The sequence below is a fragment of the Trichechus manatus genome, unplaced genomic scaffold (assembly GCF_000243295.1).
Source record: "Trichechus manatus latirostris isolate Lorelei unplaced genomic scaffold, TriManLat1.0 scaffold00010, whole genome shotgun sequence".
Lineage (NCBI taxonomy): Eukaryota > Metazoa > Chordata > Mammalia > Sirenia > Trichechidae > Trichechus > Trichechus manatus.
Genome location: NW_004443946.1, coordinates 25,136,233 through 25,160,299, shown reverse-complemented (window position 1 = coordinate 25,160,299; position 24,067 = coordinate 25,136,233). Strand labels below are relative to the sequence as shown.

Genomic DNA, 24,067 nt, shown 5'->3' with positions numbered 1-24,067 from the left:
CTCAAAGGATGGAAAAAAATATATCAAGCAAACAACACTCAAAAAAGAGCAGGAGTGGCAATATTAATCTCTGACAAAATAGACTTTAAAGTAAAATCTACCACAAAGGATAAGGAAGGACACTATATAATGATTAAAGGGTCAATACACCAGGAGGACTTAACTAGAATAAATATTTATGCAACAACGACAGGGCTCCAAATTACACAAACTCTAACAGCACTGAAAAGAGAGATACACAGCTCCACAATAGTAGCAGGAGACTTCAAAACAGCATACTTTCAGTGAAGGACAGAACATCCAAAGAAGCTCAACAAAGACACAGAAGATCTAAATGCTACAAACAACCAAGTGGATCTCATAGACATATACTGAACACTCCACCCAACGGCAGCCAAGTATACTTTCTTTTCCGACGTACATGGAACATTCTCCAGAATAGACCATATATTAGGCCATAAAGCAAGCCTTAACAAAATCCAAAGCATCAAAATATTACAAAGCATCTTTTCTGACCATAAAGCCATAAAAGTAGAAATCAACAACAGAAAAAGCAAGGAAAAAAAAATCAAACACATGGAAACTGAACAACACCTTGCTCAAAAACTAATGGGTTATAGAAGAAATTAAGGATGGAAAAAAGAAATCCACAGACTCAAACGAAAATGAAAAGACACCCTACCAGAACCTTTGGAACACAGCAAAAGCCGCGCTCAGAGATCAGTTTATAGCAATAAATGCACACATCCAAAAACAAGAAAGGGCCAAAATAAAAATATTAACCCTACAACTTGAACAAGTAGAAAGAGAACAGCAAAAGAAGACCTCAGGCACCAGAAGAAAAGAAATAATAAGAATTAGAGAGAATTAAATGAAATAGAGAGTAGAAAAACAATTGAAAGAGTTAACAAGACCAAAAGCTGGTTCTTTGAAAAGATCAACAAAATTGATAAATCATTGGCCAAAATGACAAAATAAAAACAGGAGAGGAAGCAGATAACCCATATGAGAAATGAGATGGGTGGTATCACAACAGACCCAACTGAAATTAAAAGAATCACAACAGAATACTAAGAAAAATTGTACTCTAACAAATTTGAAAACCTAGAGGAAATGGACAAATTTCTAGAAACTCACTAGCTAACTAAACTAACACATACAGAGGTAGAACAACTAAATAAACCCATAACAAAAGAAGAGATTGAAAAGCTTATTAAAAAACTCCCAACAAAAAAAGCCCTGGCCTGGATGGCTTCACTGGAGAATTCTACCAAACTTTCAGAGAAGAGTTAACACCACTACTACTAAAGGTATTTCAGAGCATAGAAAAGGATGGAATACTCCCAAACTCATTCTATGAAGCCAGCATAACCCTGATACCAAAACCAGGTAAAGACACCACAAAAAAAAAAACAAAATTACAGACCAATATCCCTCATGAACATTGACACAAAAATCCTCCACAAAATTCTAGCCAATAGAATTCAGCAACATATCAAAAAAATAATTCACCATGATCAAGTGGGATTTATACCAGGTATGCAGGGATGGTTCAAAATTAGAAAAACAATCAATATAATCCACCACATAAATAAAACAAAAGACAAGAACCACATGATCTTATCAATTGATACAGAAAAGGCATTTGACAGAGTCCAACACCCATTCATGGTAAAAACTGTCAACAAAATAGGAATGGAAGGGAAATTCCTCAATATAATTAAGGGCATTTATACAAAGCCAACAGTCAACAGCATCCTAAATGGAGAGACTTTGAAAGCATTCCCCCTTGTGAATGGGAATCAGACAAGGATGCCCTTTATCACCACTCTTATTCGTCACTGTGCTGGTGGTCCTAGCCAGAGCAATCAGGCTAGAAAAAGAAATAAAGGGCATCCAAAGTATCTCTATTTGCAGATGATATGATTTTATACACAGAAAACCCCAAAGAATCCACAAGAAAACTACTGGAACTGATAGAAGATTTCAGCAAAGTTTCAGATACAAGATAAACATACAAAAATCAGTTGGATTCCTTTACACCAACAAAGAGAACCTCAAAGAGAAAATCATCAAATCAATACCATTTACAACTGCCCCCAAGAAGATAAAATACTTAGGAATAAATCTAACCAGAGATGTTAAAGACCTATACAATGAAAACTACAAGACACTACTGTAAGCAACCAAAAGAGACCTGCATAAGTAGAAAAACATACCTTGCTCATGGATAGGAACACTCAACATTGTGAAAATGTCAATTCTACCCAAAGTGATCTACAGATTCAATGCAATCCCGATCCAAATACCACCGACATTTTTTAATGAGATGGAGAAACAAATCACCAACTTCATATGCAAAGGGAAGAGGCCCTGCATAAGTAAAGTATTACTCAAGAAGAAGAACAAAGTGGGAGGCCTCACACTACCTGATTTTAAAACCTATTATACCACCACAGTAGTCAAAACAGCCTGGTACTGGTGCACCAACAGATACATAGACCAATGGAAAAGAATTGAGAATTCAGACATAAATTCATCCACCTTTGAGCAGCTGATATTTGACAAAGGCCCAAAGTCCGTTAATTGGGGGAAAGACAGTCTCTTTAACAAATGGTGCTGGCATAAATGGATATCCATCTGCAAAAAAGTGAAACAAGACCCATACTTCACACCATGCCCAAAAACTAACTCAAAATGGATCAAAGACTAAAATATAAAATCAAAAACGATAAAGATCATGGAAGGAAAAATACGGACAACTCTAGGGGCCCTAATACATGGCATAAACACAATACAAACCATAAGTAACAATGCACAAGCACAGAAGACAGACTAGATAACTGGGAACCCCTAAAAATCAAACACTTACGCTCATCGAAAGACTTCACTAAAAGAGTCAAAAGACAACCTACAGACTGGGAAAAAATTTTTGGCTATGACAAATCTGATCAGCGTCCAATATCTAAAATCTACAAGATACTGCAAAACCTCAACAACAAAAAGACAAATAACCCAATTAAAAAATGGGCAAAGGACATGAACAGGCACTTCTCCAAAGAAGATATTCAGGCAGCTAACAGACACATGAAGAAATGCTCACGATCATTAGCCATAAGAGAAATGCAGATCAAAACTACAATGAGATATCATCTCACCCCAACATGCCTAGCATTAATCCAAAAAAAACAACAAATGCTGGAGAGGTTGTGGAGAGACTGGAACACTTATACACTGTTGGTGGGAATGTAAAACGGTACAACCACTTTGGAAATCAATTTGGTGCTTCCTTAAAAAGCTAGAAATAGAAGTACCATACGATCCAGCTATCCTGCTCCTTGCAATATATCCTAGAGAAAAAAGAGCCATCACACGAATAGATATATGCACATTCATGTTCATTGCAGCACTGTTTACAATAGCAAAAAGATGGAAACAACCTAGGTACCCATCAACGGACGAATGGATAAACAAATTATGGTATATCCACACAATGGAATACTATGCAATGATAAAGAACAAGGATGAAGCCATGAAACATAACATGGAGGAAGCTGGAGGTCATTATGCTGAGTGAATTTAGTCCATCACAGAAAGACAAATACTGTATAAGATCACTATTATAAGAAGTTAAGAAAAGGTTTAAACACAGAAGAAAACATTCTTTGATGGTTATGAGGGTGGGGAGGGAGGGTGAGGGTTATTTACTAACTAGATAGTAAATAAGAATTAGGTGAAGGGAAGGACAGCACACACTACAGAGGAAGTCAGCACAACCGGACTAAACCAAAGCTAAGAAGTTTCCTGAACACAATCAAACACTTTGAGGGACAGAGTAGCAGGGGTAGGGGCCTGGGGACCATGCTTTCATGGGACATCTAGGTCATTTGGCGTAACAAAGCTTATTAAGAAAATGTTCAGCATCCTACTTTGGCGAGTGGAGTCTGGGGTCTTAAAAGCTTGCAAGCAGCCATCAAAGATGCATCCATAGGTCCCAACCACCTGGAGTAAAGGAGAATGAAGAACACCAAAGACACATGGAAGGTAGTAGCCCAAGAGAAAGAAAGGGCCACTAAACCAGAAAGTTCATCAGCCTGACACCAGAAGAACCAGATGGTGCCTGGCTACCACCAATGACCACCCTGACAGGGAACACAACAGAGAGTCCCGGATGGAGCAGGAGAAGGGTCGGGTGCAGAACTCAAATCCTAGTAAGAAGACCAGACTTAATGGTCTAACTGACACTGGAGGAACCCTGGAAACCATGTTCCTGGATTCTCTATCAGCCCAGAAATAAAACAGTTTCGGAGACCAACTCTTCAGACAGGGATTGGACTGGACTATGGGATATTAAGTAATACTCATGAGCAGTGTGCCTCTTAGCTCAAGTAAATACAAGAGACTAAACCGTTAGCTTCTGTCCGGAGGTGAGATGGGAAGGCAGAGAGGGTTAGGAGCTGGTTGAATAGACTTGGGGAATCAGGGGTGGAAAGGAGGAGTATGTTGTCACAGTATGGGGAGAGCAATTAGAGTCACATAACAATGTATGTACAAATTTTTGTGTGGGAAGTAATAATAATTAAAAAAAAGACTCAATGACCCCTGGTTTGTTGCAATAAATCTGTATTTCATTCTCTCCTCAAATTTTATCTCACTCCAAAGCAGAATTTTTATAGAACTGTTTAAGAAGAAATTTTAGAGTACAATTAGGGGACTGTTTGATATATTTTAACTTTTAATAAATGAGCTGTCTTTTCTTCTTTTATTCCACTTAGCATTTCTTCTCAAAGCAAAAAAGAAAAAAAATCAAACAAGAAAAAATGCAAAAAAGATGAATTAATGTGACATTTAGAGTAAGATTTTAATGACACAAAGGCCAAGAACATCAGAGTTATGCCTTTTGCTTTCACAGTTATAACTTGACAAAATTTCAGGATGTTGTAACTAAAATGAACCTCAGAAGAAGAAAGTAAAAATGCATACATTTAAAGAAAATGAGCTATAGTGGAGTTATATTTGTTAAGGCAACCACAGCACAGTCAATGTTTAATTAAGCATTGTCTCTTTCAGAGTTGGCCCCTCAGGAGGCGACACCTTTATTTCAGTCAGTACTGGCTAAACTATGAGCTTTTTTTGGAAATAAATTTAACCAACCAACGAGTTGCTGTCGAGTGGATTCTATTCATAACAACCTTATGTGTGTCAGAGTAGAACTGAGCTCCATAGGGTTTTCAATGGCTGATTTTTCAGAATTAGATTGACAGGCCTTTTTTCCAAAGAGCCTCTGGGTGGACTCGAACCACCGACCTTTCGATTAGCAGCTAAGTGTCCTAACAGTTTGCACCACCTCGGGACTCCAAAATAAACTTAGGAACCAGTTTATGAGGACAACAAGGACAACAGCAACAACAAAGAGTTTCATTCACTCAGTTATAGCCTATTGAATCAAAAATTGGCACTTCCCAGTTCGATTACAGAACTTATTCACCAAACTGACTTCAAATTAATTTAAAAAAAAACCAACAAGTTTTTACCGTGAAATATTACACATACAAGAAAGTGCTCACAACAAATATGTGCAGCTTAAATTATTTAAAGAAAATCCTCCTGTTACTATATCTCAAGTAAAAACAAGCAAACGAAAAAACATTTCCAACATCCTAGTAGCCTCTTGTATCTAGTGTCCCAATTACACTACACTCCTTGACACTTAAAGGTAAAAATAATACCGAATTATATGATAATCATTTCCATACTTTTGTCACTTTTATCACCTAAATAGGTATCCCTCAATATCACCATTTCAGTTTGTTTTTTTTTACTTTTATATGAATGCAATCATATAGTATATATTCTTCTGCATCTGCCTTCTTTTGTCCAACAACTTGTTTGTGAGATTCATAAGATTTATCTTAGAAAGGGATTGACAAACTACGGCCTGCCATCCGTTTTGTAAATAAAGTTTTATTGGAACACAGCCATGCCCACTCATCTACATATTGTCTCTGCTGCTTTCTCATTATGATGACAGAGTTGAGTACATGCAGCAGAGACTGTATGGTCCACAGAGCCTAAATGATTTATCATCTGGCCTGTTACCAACCAAAAAGTTTGCCAACCCCTAACTTAAAGTACTTGCAGGGGCTTAGTGAGGGAGAGGGTTAAAGAGGGGCATCTGTCCTCGGGTGCAAGTCCAATCCCCCTTTTCCTCCATCGATGAGGCCCACAAATTTAGAGATTGCTCCTGGCTACTCGTTACCCTCACTAAGCCTCTAAAAATGCATGTATGTGCCAAGGATATTTTCTGAAAATTATTTGTACAGTTAAATTTTATAAGGAAGAGCTGGTTGGGTCTAATTTTAATCAAACTAGAGGTAGAATTGGAACTAACAGATTGAAGCTACAGGGAGGCAGGTAAGTTTCAGTTCATTATAAGAGTTTCTAAAGGTCATAGTGGTCCAAAGATGGAATGAGAGATGATGACATTCTTCACTACAGGTTATTAAAGCTGAGACTATAGACCACTTGGCAGGAATGTGGTGGTTATAAACCAAAAACCCACTGCTGTTGAGTTGATTCCAACTCATAGTGACCCTACAGGACAGGGTGGAACTGCCCCATAGGGTTTCCAAGGCTGTAAATCTTCAAGGAAGCAGACTGCCGCATCTTTCTCCTGTGGAGCCGCTGGTGGTTTCAAACCGCTGACCTATCGGTTAGCAGCCAAGCATTTTAACACTGTACCAGTGACTCCCAAATTCAGACAAGCTCTATTACACAACCAGAGCAGATCCTGAAAACAGAGATTCCTGAGCCCAGGCCCATGGGAAAGTCCTGGGATCTGTATTTTTAACAAGCTACTCAAGTGATTCTCATGTTCAGGGAGAATACACTAGATACCTTTAAGGAATTTTTCCAATCAAGAGTCTGTAATTTTCAGCACGAGGTAATGGAAACAGCCTTGCAATGGTAGGAATCCCGATTCTAATCTTGGTTTTGTCCCTAAGAAGCTGTATGACTTGGGAGCACATTATATCATGTCTCTGGGACAATTTTCCTATCTGCTAGAATAGGTGAGAGGAGATGTATCTTATGGTTCTTACAGGCTAGGAATTTGTGCTTCTGTGGGAGGCCTGGAAGAAATTAATCTCCTAAATTCTTGGAAAATTATTGATGACATCCAGGTGAGAGAGAATTATCCAGGAATGACTGTCTATGACAGCTGGGCAAGTTGTGCGATTTGGCTGGTTTCTGGAAGTTGGTAGATGTTCCGCCCAGAATATATCTATCATGTGCAGGGCAGGTTGAGAGAGATAGGGCTGCCAGGCTAGAAGCTGGAAACACAAAAACACCACCATCTTGGCTCCAATTATCATCATGGTTACCTACTGTTCAAAAAGGAGGGTCTGAGGGGGCTGTTCTGCTGTCCTCAAATGGGAGTGCTAAGGTGGCCATGAGGTACCCTTTCTGTGGATGTCTTGCTCAGAAATATCAAGCCTCTGGAAGGTGAGATGATAGACTTTCTGAAATGGATTGACATGCATTTTCATTTCTTATTTCATCCAGTGAGCCTCCCCAAAGAACTGCTTTGGTTTTTGGCCTAATTTTGGCTTCTCCCTTCTTCTCCCCACTATTGTCCTCTCTCCAGTTCTCCAACTATATTCCCTGAGGGTCATTTATTTGCTAAACCTTAGCCTTTATAGCTCTTCATTTTTCACTTTTGAGGGAGGAATTTTGTCCTAATGACTATCTCTTGTGTTTGATCTTCTTCTCCCTAAATATACCCAACTTCTATCTTAGTACATTTATTCTCTGATCTGGCTTCCCCAACCCAATACATATAATCCCACAGGTGAACCAACAGGAACTCCTTCACTTTCTTCATCCCAGCCACATCTACGAATTCACCTATGAGTTCCTGATCTGAGAGTTGAAAATAATTTCCCTGACATGTCGGCAGGGAAACTTCAAACTCAGAACCATAGAAAATGAGTGTGGGGGAAATAGTAGGTTATCTCAAGGCTAGGTAGGGATAGAGTTCATGGCTTATAGATGAAGATGTACGAATTGTAGTACTGAGTCATATCACTGAAGTCCCCTGCCACTTAGGTGCTGATGACTCATAAATCCATTATCTCTTGATAGAACATTCAGAACTTCAGTCCTTTACTTCCAACTGCTACCTGGACAGCATCACCAGAATGCCACTTCAAAATACTTAACTTCAACATGACTAAGACTGATCCTGTATCTTCTCTCTCAAACCCATTCCTTCCTCAAGTCCCTATATGGGGTAAAGGCATCATCCTCCAACTAATATCCAAGGCAGAAGTTAAGAATATTTTTAACTCCATTTTCTCCCTCACTGAGTCTTTTAATAACGCTTAGAGATGTGTATGAGTCAGAACTGACTGGACGGCAAAGGGTTTGGCTTTGGTTTAGAGATGTGTATACTTACAATTAGCATCATCACACCAGCTACAGAATATTGGTTTCCAAAACTGTTCAGAGTAATGATCCTAACTTTGATAGACATCAGCAAAACAATATGACAAATTTACTTTGAAATTATTCTTTTAAAAATGACAAGAACTGGTGGTTCGAAGCTATTTAAAACTTGAACTATGACAGCTCTTTTAGGGTACTGGCCCTGGTTGTAAAGGCGAGATCACACATTTGAAGGTCAGGAAGAAAAAGAAGAGAATAATATGATGGGAAGAGGTTATATTTTCAGCATAGATGGTCCGAATAGATGCTTTCAGTCTAGGCTCTGTATGCGTCCTATAGGAATCCACCAGATAAATTTAATTTCTGAACTAGAAGGTCAAGAAATGCCCACAACCTCTTGTGTCACTCATTCCAACTGCTATGCACCAACACGTTAGAAAGGTTGTAAACAAATGCACCACAAAGCCTGCTTGAAAGGGACTCATCTAAAAGTCCATTCAACTCCGATCTTTTTGCACCAGTGACTGCCAGGATGTCCTTTGATGTCATCTGTGAATTCTAGAAAACTTTCTCTATTTCTGCGTTCTGCTCTGCTAATAACTATATCTTCCTCCTCATCTCTACCCTCACAAATTCTCTTTTCAAAGTCCATAATTCCTAGGGTCTATATTTGTTCCTTTTGACTTTTTGTTTGTTTTGGCAAATCCATTTTGTTCTGGTACCTTCTCCTTATACTCTAGAACCTTCATTTTGGAATTTCTCACTTGGACTTTCTAATTTGATCCATCACAAATGTACATATCTGCATATTTCTGGTATTTATTTATTTGGTTTAGGTTATTAACAGTTGCTCCTTTTTTACCTTTGGAATAGTTTGGTTAAATTGGTGAGACTTTCAATTCAGTGTAGTTAAATGGACAGCATAAAGATGGGTCTTCCAGCAGCATACTCCTTTCTCAGGGCTATTTCCTGCAGATTAATATTATTCACATCTTTGATTTTCACTAGGCAGCTAAGAAAGTGGTGATAAGCAGCTTTCCCGAGCTTCTGACAGTGACAGGATCTTGGATGCACTGGGGCACACCTCACACGTTCTTCATCAATATAGTATTTGAGAGGAAACTTGCATTTCTCAGCTTTCACTAGAAGACTGTCTTTATCAGTGCTATTTGTCTCCATCATCTTGCCTTCTCCTATTGAAATCATTTGCTGTTTATTTGAGGCTTTTTCCTTGGGTAAGGCACCAGGTAGTAGGTCACATGTAGGTGTGGACAGTTTCATGTCCAGCAATGCAAGAGATAGAGACACTGTGTTGGTTAAACCAGCTTCATTATGGTCATCAGTTCCATTTCTTTAATCTTTACCTTTTAATTTTACCTATGGAAAAAGGATCTCAATACAGAAGAGAAATAGCTACTTCAAGCTCTTTCTGGTGGAGGGGAAACTCTAATGGTGGTGATAAGAACTCCTAAAATGATTGAAAAGGTATCTGCTGGTTCTGATGTGGAACTGGCTATTTCACTAATGGCTGGAATGTCTGATGGTGATCACTGTGTGTGAGGAAAGGCTGCAATGTGGACTGATTACTTTTCTGTGTAGATATAGCCTCCACTGGCATAGTGAACAGCCTAATATTAGTGGATTTTCAGCTTAGATTTGGTACTCTGGGTCTTGGTGATCTGGATTTTCTCTGCATGTAGCTCTCCATTTGAGTACCAGCAACTTTAGGAGGGTGAAGAGGAATAATGATTTCCTGAAATACCATGCCAGGATTTTTCTCTACAGGAGGTTGGTGGAGGTGAAGAGCTTGGGGTTGGTGTGTTGGTTCTAGCATTCTGGCTGTGGGTCTGAACATGCTGCTCACGGGGTTGACTACAATTGTGGCTCTATATGACAACAGCACAGCTGAATTCTTTTGTTTTAGTCTTTGGCTGTGGAGTACCTTTTGTGTAGACTAAAGTCTTTGTGAGTTGGTTAGCAAGGACTTTAGTGTACCAAGGACCTTCCTGTGTACCAATTGCTGACTGTCCCCTGTGTCACAGCAGTTGCTGGCTGAATGTCCTGTGTTGGATCTCTTAAACAGGTTGAGCATGAGATTCATCTGATTGGACTTAGGGGCCACCTTACCATCAACCTGAGCTGTGCTGGCAGAGTGTGGGATCTAATATACCTGGAAAGTAGACAATGAGCTAGTGGTTAATCAGAAGGTGAGCATGTTGGCAAAATGCATTCTAACTACCCAGAACAAGCTACGGATGCTACTAGTTTCTGAGACTTTTGAGGATTCTATCATATAAACAGTTGTTTCTTAACTTTTCCTACTGACAAGTGATGGTTAGGTTATCTCCGGGCTGTTAATTAATTTGCTTTTCAAATTCCTAAATGTTGTTGTTATTATCTCCTCTCCTGTTCTTCCAATGCTGGGAGACAATTCTTCATGAGTCTCTCACATATCTGCACATCTTGTAAGCAGGGTAATGACTGCCCTTTGTACTGGACTATTTTTTCAAGGATATTTGTGTAGCCTATCACTTTGAAAGAAGGAGATAGTTCTCCCTCTGGAACAAAGGGCAGGTATAATTATTACCTATTATAAAAGATTCAGGCTCCTTAAGCTCAGTGCTCCTCTCCAGCAATGTAACCCACTGCATATACAGGTGCCATCTGGACCTGTTTGCATTGCCCTGCAGGATTAGAGTTCAGGGAGCTGGTGCAAGAAGTACTGATACTCTGGCTATTGCTATTTCTGTGAGTAATAAACTATTCTTTGTCTCTGACCCAGGAGTCTCATGTCTTCTACCAACATCTATTAATCTGTGGTAAGCTAACTTTTTAGCTTCTAAGGAGGGAAAAATTTCAGACTTTTCAAAGTTCTTGACTCCCTGTACTTTGGAAATACTTCTTTAAAAATTTTTTTACTCCAATTTTTGTGGGATTTCAGAAGACAGAAAGTTAGATGAATGAATTCAATCCATCATATTAACTTAGATCACATTTTTAATGAGTTATCCTATGCCACACATCCACTCGTCAAGGCTTATCAATCCTATCTTCTACTTTTTCCTCAAATATCTTGAATCCCACTGCTACTGTCCTTTCACAGTGGGTCCTAGATGCAGATGTCCTGCCACTTATTTGCTATGTGACTTGGGGGAAGTTACTTAAACTCTTGAATTTGCAGTTTTCTTGATTGTAAAATAGAAATAATAACAGTTGCTATCTTATAGGGTTTTTGTGAGGATTAAATGAGGTGTAGGTGTCAATATGTAGTTTCTGTTGGTGCTGTGGTTGTTGTTAATATGCTCTTTCTTGTCTTCTCCCTTATCTAGAGACTGCCTAACTCGTCTCATATTCCCCGTCTCCTACTGCTCCGATTTTTCATCTACCCTCTTGCCAGAATTAGCTAACACACAGATGTGATTCACCCCCTATTTAAAAATCTCTGACAGCAGCCCATTACCTTTGGGATAAAGTCTACAAGTCAAAATTCCTTTGTAATCTGTTCTTATGGCAAAGTCTCATATTCTTTTATTTCCTCTTGTGGCTGTTCTGCTAATGTGCTCTTCTCCCTAAACACACATACACATAAATGTGTTTTAAACTCCAACCACATAAGTGCACTCATTTTTACTGATATCTGATCTGCTTTTCATGTATCCAGGCCTATGAAAATTCTATTTTCTCCACCTGGAATGCTTTTGCCAAGTTTTCTACTCATGTTTAAGGCCCAAGTGTACAATTACTTTTTGTGGTAGCACATTATAATAACAGCCTCCAGTGAATCATGCTTCTCTACGTCAATGTGGCATTGCAACTTCTCTCACCAAGGGGTAGAGTTGATTTCAATCTAGGCTGCCTTTGTGATTTGCTCTGAACAACAGATTGTGGTGGGCTTGACATTGTATGAGTTCTGGAGCCTAGGCCTTAAGAGACTTTGCAGTTTCCACTCTTTCTCTATTGAAACCCTGAGACCAACTGTGAAGAAGCCCACTCTAATCTATAGGAGGAAAAGAGGCCCCGTGGAGGAGAACTGAGGCCCAGCTAACAGTGAGCACCACCACCAAACACATGAGTGAGGCCATGTTAGACCCTCTAGCCCCAACTGAGAGGGCAGTAGGTTCAGTGGTAATAATTCTTGCTTTCCATGTGGGAGACCTGGGTTAGATTCCCAACCAATGTACCTCAAGCACAGCTACCACCTATCTGTATGTTGCTATGATGCTGAACAGGTTTCAGTGAAGAAGAAAGGCTTGGTGATCTACTTCTGAAAATCTGTCAGTAAAAATCCTATGGATCACAACAGTCTGACTCTATGGTGCACAGGGTCTTCATGAGTTGGGGGCTGACTTGATGGCAGCTAACAACAACAGCAGCCTCAGCTGAACTACCAGATGACTCTGACCTCATGCATGATCCCAGATGAGGCTATCAGAAGAACTGCCTAGACTGCCAATTCATGGACTCATGATCATGAGAAAGAAGAAATTATTTAAGCCATTAAGATTTGTGGTCATTTGTTACGCAGCAATAGATAACCAATACACCTCCTCAGAGAAATGTTTTAGACATACTGAAGCAAAGTTCATCACTGTATCCTCTAAGCTCAAAAAGCACTTCTATTATATACGTAGATGATATAATTATTTGTCTGCCTGTGTCTGTTTTTCTCCCTAGATTAATAGTTTTTAAAGGGCAGAGATTAGGTTTTTGTTCATCTTTATATCTCCTGTGACTACTCTAGGGTCTGGCACATAAAAACTGTGGACATTTATTATTCAGAGTACACACTCACCATTCCTGAAAACTTTTCACTCACCATCTGGAACTCATGGTCAATCATTAGTAAAATCTTTTATATCTTTTACATCCTCCACTTCTAGTTAATACTCCCTTCATCTTCTTGTTCTTCCCGGATGGCCCTGCTTCCCTGCAGTCCTCATAGGTGGTGGCTCTCTTCTCTCCCATGCCTTACACACCACTGTGATTAAAAGTTGGTATGTGACCTCTTTACTTCTTATGGCTTCTTCTAGACTATCTTCATTTTCTCCCTCTTCTCTAAAAACAGTCAGCTTTGACTCCCATGACATCAGACTAAACCATCTATAACTCCTTGTTATGAAAGACATCTACTGATCCCTGGGCCTCTGCCTCTCATTCCATGAAGAGCAACCACTCTCTATAATATTCCCCTAGTAGTGACCTCAATTTCTATATTGCTCAACCTTCCAAAATCATGGTCTCTCAGCTCCTTGATATCCTCTCCTCCCATGATCTTGCCCTCCATCCAATCTCAGCTACTTTTTCCCATGGTCATACGCTAGACCTTGTCACCACCAATAACTGCAAACCCTCCATAATCTCAATTTAATATATTCCACAACCACCACCTCCTATATTTCCAGTGGTCTCATTTTAGCCTCCAACTCCAAAAATCCTTTGCCACTGAAGCCACAATTTATTGTTAGCACTACTCTCCACTGTCCCTCACCCGTCTTATGTTCTCACTTCCTTCCTTAAAACCACTGCTGTCGCCAACTCATAGTGGCCCTGTAGAACAGAGTAGAACTGTTCCACAGGGTTTCCAAGGCTGTAATCTTTACAGAGGTAGACTGCCACATCTTTCTGCAGAGAAGCGGCTGGTAGGTTCGACCTGCTGACCTTTCGGTTAGCAGCAGAGCGCTTAACCACTGTGCCACCACTTCCTTCCTTATTCAGTTAAAATTTAATGGTTCATCATTTTAGTTGCTCTTTTGCCTGTCAGATTCCTCGTATTTGTATACTTACTACAGCCTTAAATAAGTCCAACTTTCCACCTGATCCATGCCCAAACCCATAGAAACTAAATGCAGTTGGAGAAAGAATTTTCATTTATAAATTTAAAAATAATCTCTATTTAGCAATCAAAATTATATTTCCCTAGTTCAGTCAATCTCTTTACTCTCCTGTATGACTATTTCCATAGTTTCTGATCTCTCCTCAAACCTTCAACATCTCCACCCTCTTTGCTTCTCATTTTACTAAGAAAGTAGAAACAACTAGAAGAGAACTTCTCTAAGCTCCTATTACACCTGCTCACTTACTTGTACCTCTACTTCTGCTCTGCCCACCCCCTTTCTAAGAATGATTTGTACATGTTTTTAGCGAAAGCTATCCACCTAGTTGTGCACTAGAATCCATCTCCTGTCACGTACTCCTGGATATCACTCCTTGAATTTTCCCTCTTTCTCCTGCATCATTTGTCACTCATCATCCTGCAAACATACTGTCACTTTCATATCATTTTAAAAAATACATATTTTGACCCCCTTTTGCTTCCAGATACTACTGCATTTATTCCTTTTACAAGAAAACGCCTTCAAAGATTAATTATACTTGCTACCTCAACTATCTCTCCTTCCATTCACACTTGAACCGACTCCAATAAGGCTGTTTGCTTCCCAGTATTTCATGGAAAGTACACTTAGGGTCAACAATGAATTCAATGTTGCTAAATTCACTGGTCAGTTCTCTAGTCCTTAACTTACTTGTTTACCAGCAGCATTTGACATAGTAGATAACTCCATTCTTCCTAGATAAAATTTTCTAGAAAATTTGGCTTCTAAGAAACATATCCTCCTGATTTTCTTCCTCTTCTCCATCTATTCCTTCTCAATTTTTTTTTTTTTTTTTGCCGATTTCTCCTTCTCTCCCTGACTCTTATATATTGGAGTATCCCAGGGTTTAGAACTTGGACAACGTTTTCTGTCTACACTCACTTCCTTGGTTAGCTCATCAGTCCCATGGCTTTAAATACCATCTACATGCTGATGATTCTGCCCCTAGCTCAGACTTAATTGAAACACAAAAGGGCTGCATGGTAAGGCCATCCTTAATGATTGGCAAAGAGTAACTTCTTCCATAACAGGATCAGGACTCAACTTTATTTAAGAAGCACACTGAATGTATCATCTTTAATATTCACAAATTATTAGACACTTCCCAGACCACAATCTAGACTGTGCAACTTTTCTGTAGCCATTTTCTGTTACCATCAAAACCCTGTAAAGAGAATATTTACCTGTGACAACACTGGGGATTTTGGAGAGAAAGCTCTTAACTGTTCTGATGGGCACACCCCCTGTCTTGTCATCTTGCATCTTTGTAATGATGTCTTCAATCTAAAAGAGATTAAGAATAAAAAGCATTATGTTCTCCCATAAAGTAGTAGCAAATGATACCTTTATAAATAGCCAAAATGTGTGAACATAAATGCCAGCAATAGATATCAGGGCATATCTCCACCTAGTCAGTCAGTAAACGTAGTATCAATGTCTGTAATGAATTGGGTGCTGGGAGTGGGGAGGTCGGAGGGTTATATAAAAGAGCATAATGCAAGTTCTACAAGAACAACTCTCCAGTTCAACAAGGTAAGGAGGGGGAAAGATATTAGGATTCTTGTTGGGCTCCAACATGTAATTCAATATGCATGTGATGAAATTCCTCTTTTTCCCATATTGGGTTTATATATAGGTTGAGCAATATAAAATTGCCATATTCAACCTGAAAAATAGCAACTTTATGTAGTTTAATCTATTAAGATACCACATCAGGAAGTGTAGGCAGGACTGCCACTGGGACCAGAGAAGGACCAAGCCAGAGTCAGGTGGGAGAAAAAAAAAAAGACTATGAATCAGGACACAAAAACCCTGATCTGGAGAAACTGGAAAATGGGTCTCAGTGGCTCTAAGGGATGGCATGAGGTTGGTCATCAAGAGCCAGGACTAAAGTGGAGCAAGCACAGCATACTATCCTTTTAAGATGAAGCTATGAGGAGAAAGATGATGGTGGGCTGGGGTCTGGAGGCAGGGCTTGGTGAAATACGATCTACGTGCTTATACTGAAAACAGAACAGAGACAGAAGAGATGGACTAAGGAAGATTAAGTGCCTAGATTGGGAAACCAATTTGTGGCTAAGTATCTGTGAGTCAGATACAATTTCTCGGGCAGAAATTTCAAGAAGAGGATACAGAAATCTCTAACAAGGACATAGACCCTTGGGGGACTGGGGTTGGAGAAGGAAATGTTTTGTATTATCATACTTTCTGTTCCCCAAAGCAATAGAAATAGCTTTGAAGCACCTGGATAGATTCTCTGAGTGCTTCCTTGATAGAATCAGATAATTTTAAAGCTGGAAATTTAAAGCTGTAGGTCAACTATTCTAACATACTAGCATTGCAATCCGAGGCTAAGTGACTTTCTCAAAGACACATGACTAACAATTTGATTAACAGAAATAGTTAACTTGTTAAAGACAAAACTAAGATACGGCATATCATCACCATAATCAACATCAATAATAATAATACCCAAGAGCCAAAATATATTAAAAATTTATTATGTGTTAGACACTATTCTGAAGAAGCTGTGGCGGCGCAGTGGTTAAGCACTTAGCTGCTAACTGAAAAGTTGGCCATTCAAACCCACCAGTCACTCCGCAGGAGAAAGATGTGGCAGTCTACTTCCATAAAGATTATACACTGGAAACCCTATGGGGCAGTTCTACTCTGTCCTATAGGGTTGCTGTGAGTCAGACTTGATGGTAACGGCTTTAGACACTATTCTAAGTGTTATAAACTTATTATCCTATTTAATCCACATAACTACTTCATAAGATTAAAAAAAAAAAAAACCAAACCCGTTGCCGTAAAGTCGATTCAAGCTCATAGTGACCCTATGAGACAGAACAGAACCACCTCATAGGTTTTCAGGGAGTGGCTGGTGGAATCAAATGGTGGACCTTTTGGTTAGCAGCCAATCTCTTAACCACTGCACCACCAGGGCTTCCTGCATAAGATAGAGACCACTATTACTTGCATTTTTCAGATAAAGAAATTAAGTGTATCAGTCATGGTTAAGTTGTGGTAACAAATAACCCCCCAAATCTCAATGACTTACAAAGGTTTATTTCTCTCCTTTGTTACAGGTCTATTGCAGGTCAACAGGGGTCTCTGCTCAGTGTAGATACTCTGGGACCCAGGCTGATGGATCGATCAGTCACCAGGTTGAATGTTGCTGGTACCAGAAGGACAAGAGAATTCTGGAGAAATTTACACACTGAGTCTTAAATGTTATAGCCCAGAAGTTATACATAACATGTTTGCTCATAGCTCTTTGGCCAAACTTAGTCACATGATACCACTCAATCACAAAGGAGATAAGGAGTTCAGATTTCTGGGTGTCAGGATGAGAGGAACTGAACATTTGTGAGCAGCATCAATGACTACCACAGGAGGTTAAGCAACCCTCACAAGGTCACACAGCTACTCAGATGTGGACCTAAGGTTGAACCCAGGCAGCAGACTCTAGAGCTCATGTTTCTAACCCCTGAGCCTTTCTGCCTCCCAATAAAATTCTCAGAAAACCAGCCAAGCAGAAAAACCATTCTCCCTTGGGTATTTCTGCGTTTCTGTGAGAAGTGCTAATGGTAAGAAAGAATCTTAAAGCTCCCAGCCCCTTAGGCAGTGGATGAGTGGATCATGCCAGGGAAAGAGGTCATTCTCCGAAGACTTACATTCTGTTAATGACAGTATAAGAATGACTTTAATGTTAACAGTCTCAGCTACTACCCTGCCTTGGGTCTCATAAACTCAATCCGACAATTTACAGTATTTGAACATTCCTTATCAATAGTCAAGGGGAGTTATTCCTAGGAGAATGATCACATTTACAGAGTAATCTATACTTTTGATCTAGTGTGTTATCTGAAACCAGAAGCATCAGTTACACTGATGTTTTCTATGTGATGGCCAGAAAATCACTGAGTATTGGAGGGAAGTCAATAATTAAATTCAATAAACCAATTAGACCCCTGATTGGGCATAATGGTAATAATTTCCAGTCTCTACTGATGTGGGCTAGATTTGAAGGACTGGCTATGCAGAGGAAATCTTCATGACTCCTTTCTCCTCTGGTCTGTTTAGTTGCTTCTCCATCCTACTGAATCCTAAAAAGGCTTATTTGCTAAGGAGGAAGACCTATCTTCTACTGGCCCACAATGTACCAAGAGGCAAATCACTCATCAGGGGTTAGAGCTAAATCACAAAGGGCAATCCTCCTAACTGAAAAGGGATTGCACACCAGCAATAGTTTACAACATCACAGGTGTGGTAGAATGAATTATTGGTCCCAATTCTTTTGACTCCTCATTGTATTAATATACATCCAGACCCTAGCCATGGTCTCATGGTGGGCAGAGAGTCTGCCCCTTGACTTTTAGGTGTGACCATGTGACTTGCCTGACTAATGGGATGTTACTGAATATGATGTGAGCAGAGGCTTGCAATGTATCTGCATGGTTTTGCTTACTCTCTTGACCTTCTGCTTTTTGTCATAAGAAGAGCATGCCTTGGATAATTACTTTTCTAAAGAGCATGAGGGACATCTAGAGCTGACGGGACCCAACATATAGTTTAACTGAGGCCAGCCTAGATCAGCCAAACCTCAGCTGACCTACAGACTCATGAGAGAGAGAAACAAATGCTTATTGTTGTATGACACTGAGTTTGGGGTGGTTTGTTATGCAGCACTATTGTAGCTATAGCTGACTGATACAACAAGGCTCTGGAAAAAAATGCATTTATCAAAAATTGTTAAAACTATAACAAATAAGTGACAATAAGAATCAATGACTCTTAGAGTTAGGATATGTTAAAATCCAATCCTTTTTAAGAATGCAGAAAGTCCATGTATGCCATCCACCATGTACTTAAAAACTCTAAGAGACTATACTATTCCAGAGACTAGACTATTCCCATTACATTGTTGTATCTGACAAATTTGTAACAGCTGAGTGTGATTCTGGAGCCCTAGTGGTGCAGTGGTTAAGCGTTCAGCTGCTAACCAAAAGGTTGGCAATTCGGATCTACCAGCTGCTCCTTGGAAACTCTATGGGGCGATTCTACTCTGTCCTATAGGGTCACTATGAGTCGGAACCGATTCAACAGCAAGAGTTTGGTTTGGGTTTGGAGCATGATTCTGGAGCACCGTCCACTGCAACAGCAGCTAATAAAACTCTCTCTGAAATTCCTTATCATGGCTTCTGGAGAACTGTCAAGAATATAGACCCAACAAAAATCAAAAGGGGGCTTCCAGGATCTTATACAAATAATGATAATGATTTCAGAAACATTATATGTTTGATACTGCTGTAGGTATTTTAATAAATTATCTAATTTTATTCCTCAGTCTGAAAGGTTATATAATAAAGATGCTGAAATTGCTCAGAAGGGTTAAGTGATGTATCCATGGTCACACAGCCCAGTAGGTGGCAAGGCTAAGATTCCTATCCAAGTTTTCCTGACTCCATAGTCCAAGCTCTGCTTATCAAATCTAAAGCTTATCTTCTATTTCTCAGACTCTTGGAAAAACTTGGCTACAACCCATCCTGGAGTTGTGTGACTATTAGGTCCAGCACTGGGGGCAGATCCTGGAAGGTAATTACAGAGGCATGACCCCAGTGAGTGGCCCAGAGCCTGGTTGATCCCTGGGACTCTTAGTTCTCCCAGTGTCATACACCAAGGTTAGCAGAGCCTGATATTGGCCCCTCACTCTGCACAACTGTTTGAATCTTGAGCTGCATGTGGCACCCAAAGAAATCTTTTAGTCTCCAGTGCTGCCTGGTGAACTCCAATCTTGGTTAACTTTTCCACCTCTGGTATTTTCCACTCATTTCTAACCTGCAATACAAAGAGTCTAATTTATCTTACTTTTGAAAATATAGACTTAATAGTTAAATTTTGGGACATTGGTGATTCAGTGGTAGAATTCTTGCCTTCCATGCTGGAGACTCAGGTTCGATTCCTGGCCAGTGCATCTCATGTGCAGCAACTACCTGTCTTTCAGTGGAGGCTTGTGTGTTGCTATGGATGCTGAACGGGTTTCAGCAAAGCTTCTAGACTAAGATAAACTAGGAAGAAAGGCTTGGTGATCTTCTTCTGAAAATTAGCCATTGAAAACCCTGTGGATCACAATGGTTTGATCCACAACGGATCTTGAGGATCCACAGGACCAGGTAGCATTTCATTCCATTGTATGTGGGATCTCCATGAGTCGGAGGCCAGCTAGACAGCAGCTAACAACAGCAGTTAATTAGGCATAAGAAACAGAGCCTCTCATCTTCTTCCTTAGATTCCAATCCTTTTGCAGACAGGGATTACACCTGGGTTTTCACTTTTTTTTCCTTAGCTAGCATTTGTTGAGTGCTTAACTCTGTGCCAGGCTCTATCTTGAGCTTTACCTGTATTAACTTATTTAATTCTCACAGGAGGTAGGTTATTGTATTCCATTTTATTGACAAGGAGACTAAGATTCATCTCTGCATCCTCAACCAGTGCCTGCCAACATGCTCTTCATATACAAGGCACTTGATATAGTTTTCACGGAAGAGAAAGTCTAGTGCAGTCCTAAGTGGGCAGAGAAAATTGATCTGGATAATCAGATTATCAACTGTTAGAGGATTTATTTCTGCTCAATGGCTGCTGATGTCTTGCTGCTCCAGGGTTCTCTCTCTTTGTCTCGGGGGCTTGGTTGGATTTATTTTCTGCTGGGTACATCACAGCTCCTTGTTCAGGGATGGGAAGGTAGGAAAGTATATACTTGTATTTTCTTGACTGTTCAGTTCCATCTAACTTCTGACACCTTTAGTCCCTGAAGAAGAGCAAAATCAATTCCCTTGCATCCTTTAATATGAAGTTTTTTGTCATTAGAGAGCATGTTTGGATCCAAGTTCCACTGTGCCAATCAATAAGCAGGTGGCTCTTATCTGACAGCCAAGCCATGCAGAGAAACCACGTGGCCAGCACGGCTTGTTCTGCCTGGATGGGTTACAGTAACCGGACACCCTTCTCTAAGGAGCTCAAAACTCAGCCCACACAGTCAGGTAAAATTCTTCCAAACAGCAGGAAAATGGAAACTGTTACACCATAGGATGGGTTTTCTTTGAAATGAGAAATATTATGAGACAGTAGACATAATTCACTGAAATAGCTAATAGCTTGTGAGAGAGGCGTGAGGAGAAGCAATCTTCTCTTTACAAAATGAAGCCGCAGTGAGAAGAACAGTGGACCAGGGCACAAGAGGCCAGCTAGTGTCAGCTTCACTGACTTGCTGTGTTGACCTTGGACAAGTTGCTTAACCTCTCTGGTGTTTACTTCCCTCATCTCTATGATAGGCCTGGTTGCTAAGGCCCTTTTACTTCTAAAATATGAGAGGTTTCTCTGACTTGACAAATGCAAAGCTGTGTCTGAGAAAAAAGAGCTGGACAGGTAATCAGGCTCCTAGACTTCTATTCTCCATGTTGTACATCTCCCCAGGTGGATCCACGCAGACCACTACCCTGTACTTAGAAGTACAAGGTAGGGGAAGGGTGTTGGGCAGGACCCAGGAGTTTATGATGTTTCTAGAAACTGTTCTGGACAAATGGCATCAGAAGCCAGACAGAGACATGATCTGAAGAGGTCCTGACACTGTTCAGTCTTTTTTTTTTTTTTAATTGTACTTTAGATGAAGGTTTACAAAACAAATAGATTCTCATTAAACAGTCAGTACACATATTGTTTTATGACATTGGTTAACAACTCCACGACGTCAACATTTTCCCTTCTTGACCTTGGAGAACCTTTTTTTTGGTGAAAATATACGTAGCCAAAGTTACACTATTTCAAAATTTTCTACATGCACGAATTCAGTGACATCGATTACATTCTTCCAGTTGTGCTGCTATTCTTACTATCCTTTTCTAAATTATTCCATCACCATTATCTTCAACTCACTGCCCCCTAGGCTTCCCATCAAACCTTTTGAGTTGCTGTTGTCAATTTGATCTCACACAGATAATTCTTTGGGTTTTTCTGTACCTTAGATGAAGGTTTGCTGAACAAATAGTTTCTCATTAAATAGTTAGTACATATATTGCCCTATGACAATGGTTAACAACCCTACGACATATCAACACTGTCCTTACTCAACCTTGGGTTCCCTATCACCAGCTTTTCTGTCCCCTTCTGTCTTCTAGTCCTTGTCCCTGGACTGCTGTTCCTTATTAGTCCTGTTTTGTTTTATGGGGCTGTCCAATCCCCGGCTGAACGGTAAACCTCGGAAGTGACTTCACCACTGAGTTAAAAGGGTATCTGGGGGCCATACTCTCGGGGTTTCTCCAGTCTGTCAGGCCAGTAAATCTGGTCTTTTTTTTTTTTTGTGAATTAGAATTTTGTTCTATATTTTTCACCAGCTCTGTCCAGGACCCTCTATTGTGATCCCGGTCAGAGCAGTCAGTGGTGGTAGCCGGGTACCATCTATCTGTACTGGACTCAGTCTGGTAGAAGCCATGGTAGCTGTGGTCCATTAGTCCTTTGGATTCATCTTTTCCTTGTATCCTGTTCTCTTCATTCTCCCTTGCTTCCGAAGGGGTGAGACCAGTGGAGTATCTTGGATGGCTGCTCACAGGCTTTTAAGACCCCAGACTCTACTCACCAAGGTAGAATGTAGAACATTGTCTTTATAAACTGTGTTATGCCAGTTGAGCTAGATGTTCCCTGAGACCACAGTCCCCACAGCCCTCCACCCAGCAATTCAGTCCCTCAGGGAGTTAGGAAGTGTCTATGGAACTTCCATAACCCTTTCTTGTACATGTAGTGCTGGCTTCCCCAGTACTGTCTACTGTCTTACCCTTCACCAAAGTTACCACTTATCTACTGTCTATTTAGCTCCCCCCCACACTCCTCCCATCCCTTGTAACCAACAAAGATTGTTTCTTTCTGCTGACACTGTTCACTCTTGATTGGCCCCCACACCTGTCCATCTCTGCCTTATACCAATGGCGCTCCTAACAGAAATAACCCAGAGCCAATGTTAGTTTTGTCTGTGTTAATTAATTATCCATTGAACTAATTTATTTAGCTCCTCCAATTTTTCTTCAGTGAAAGATTAAAAAACTACAAGTATAGGTAAACTATGTTGCAATTAGTTTAAAAAAATTCCGCTACAACTTGAGCAGAGAAGGCAGAGTGGGCCTCAGGCATGAGGTCTTCTTTACTGAAGCATTTCATCTTGACTTTGCAATCAGTTGCCTATTCCTAGCTACTAATGACTGTCACTTCAGTTCCTGCCTTTCATTAAAGACTCCTTCTGTTTGGGTGTCTAGGAATGAGTGAAAATGACTCCTTGGATCCCATCTTATCAGCCTGGAGGCAGAAGGAATCAGAGCTGGCAAATGATAATTATCTCTCTTATTCTAAAATGTACACGCTTCACTGAGCATGCTCTGCCCCATATGTGCTTCACAAGATCAGGCCATTTCTCCTTTTCATTTTTAAAAACAAAACACATTGCTATTAATTTTATAGAGCGACTACAAAGTACGAGGCACTGTTCGAATTTCTACAGTCACCAAAAGATGCAAAAGATGGAGTCTGTTCCCTTTATCATGGACTAATACATTTCAGAAAGATCCAGGGAACCAGACACATATTTAAGGATATGTTGGAGATAGCAGAGTTAAGTGTGGGCTCCAAAGAGGTTAGAAGGTGAAACACTAAAGAATACCACTTCAGAAGATCTGCAGAACGACATCATCAAGACTTTCTCC

At 40.0% G+C, this 24,067-nt stretch overlaps 1 protein-coding gene across 2 annotated transcripts in view; it reads right to left on the bottom strand.

The window, feature by feature from the left end:
* The window catches only part of RGS6 (regulator of G protein signaling 6), a 598,382-nt gene that overhangs the window by 155,331 nt on the left and 418,984 nt on the right, over positions 1 to 24,067 (bottom strand). For both annotated transcript variants that reach the window (XM_012560055.2, XM_023726339.1), the window contains exon 3: positions 15,503 to 15,602. In XM_012560055.2, the coding sequence (XP_012415509.1) occupies positions 15,503 to 15,602 (100 nt within the window). The remainder of the gene's footprint in view (positions 1 to 15,502; positions 15,603 to 24,067) is intronic.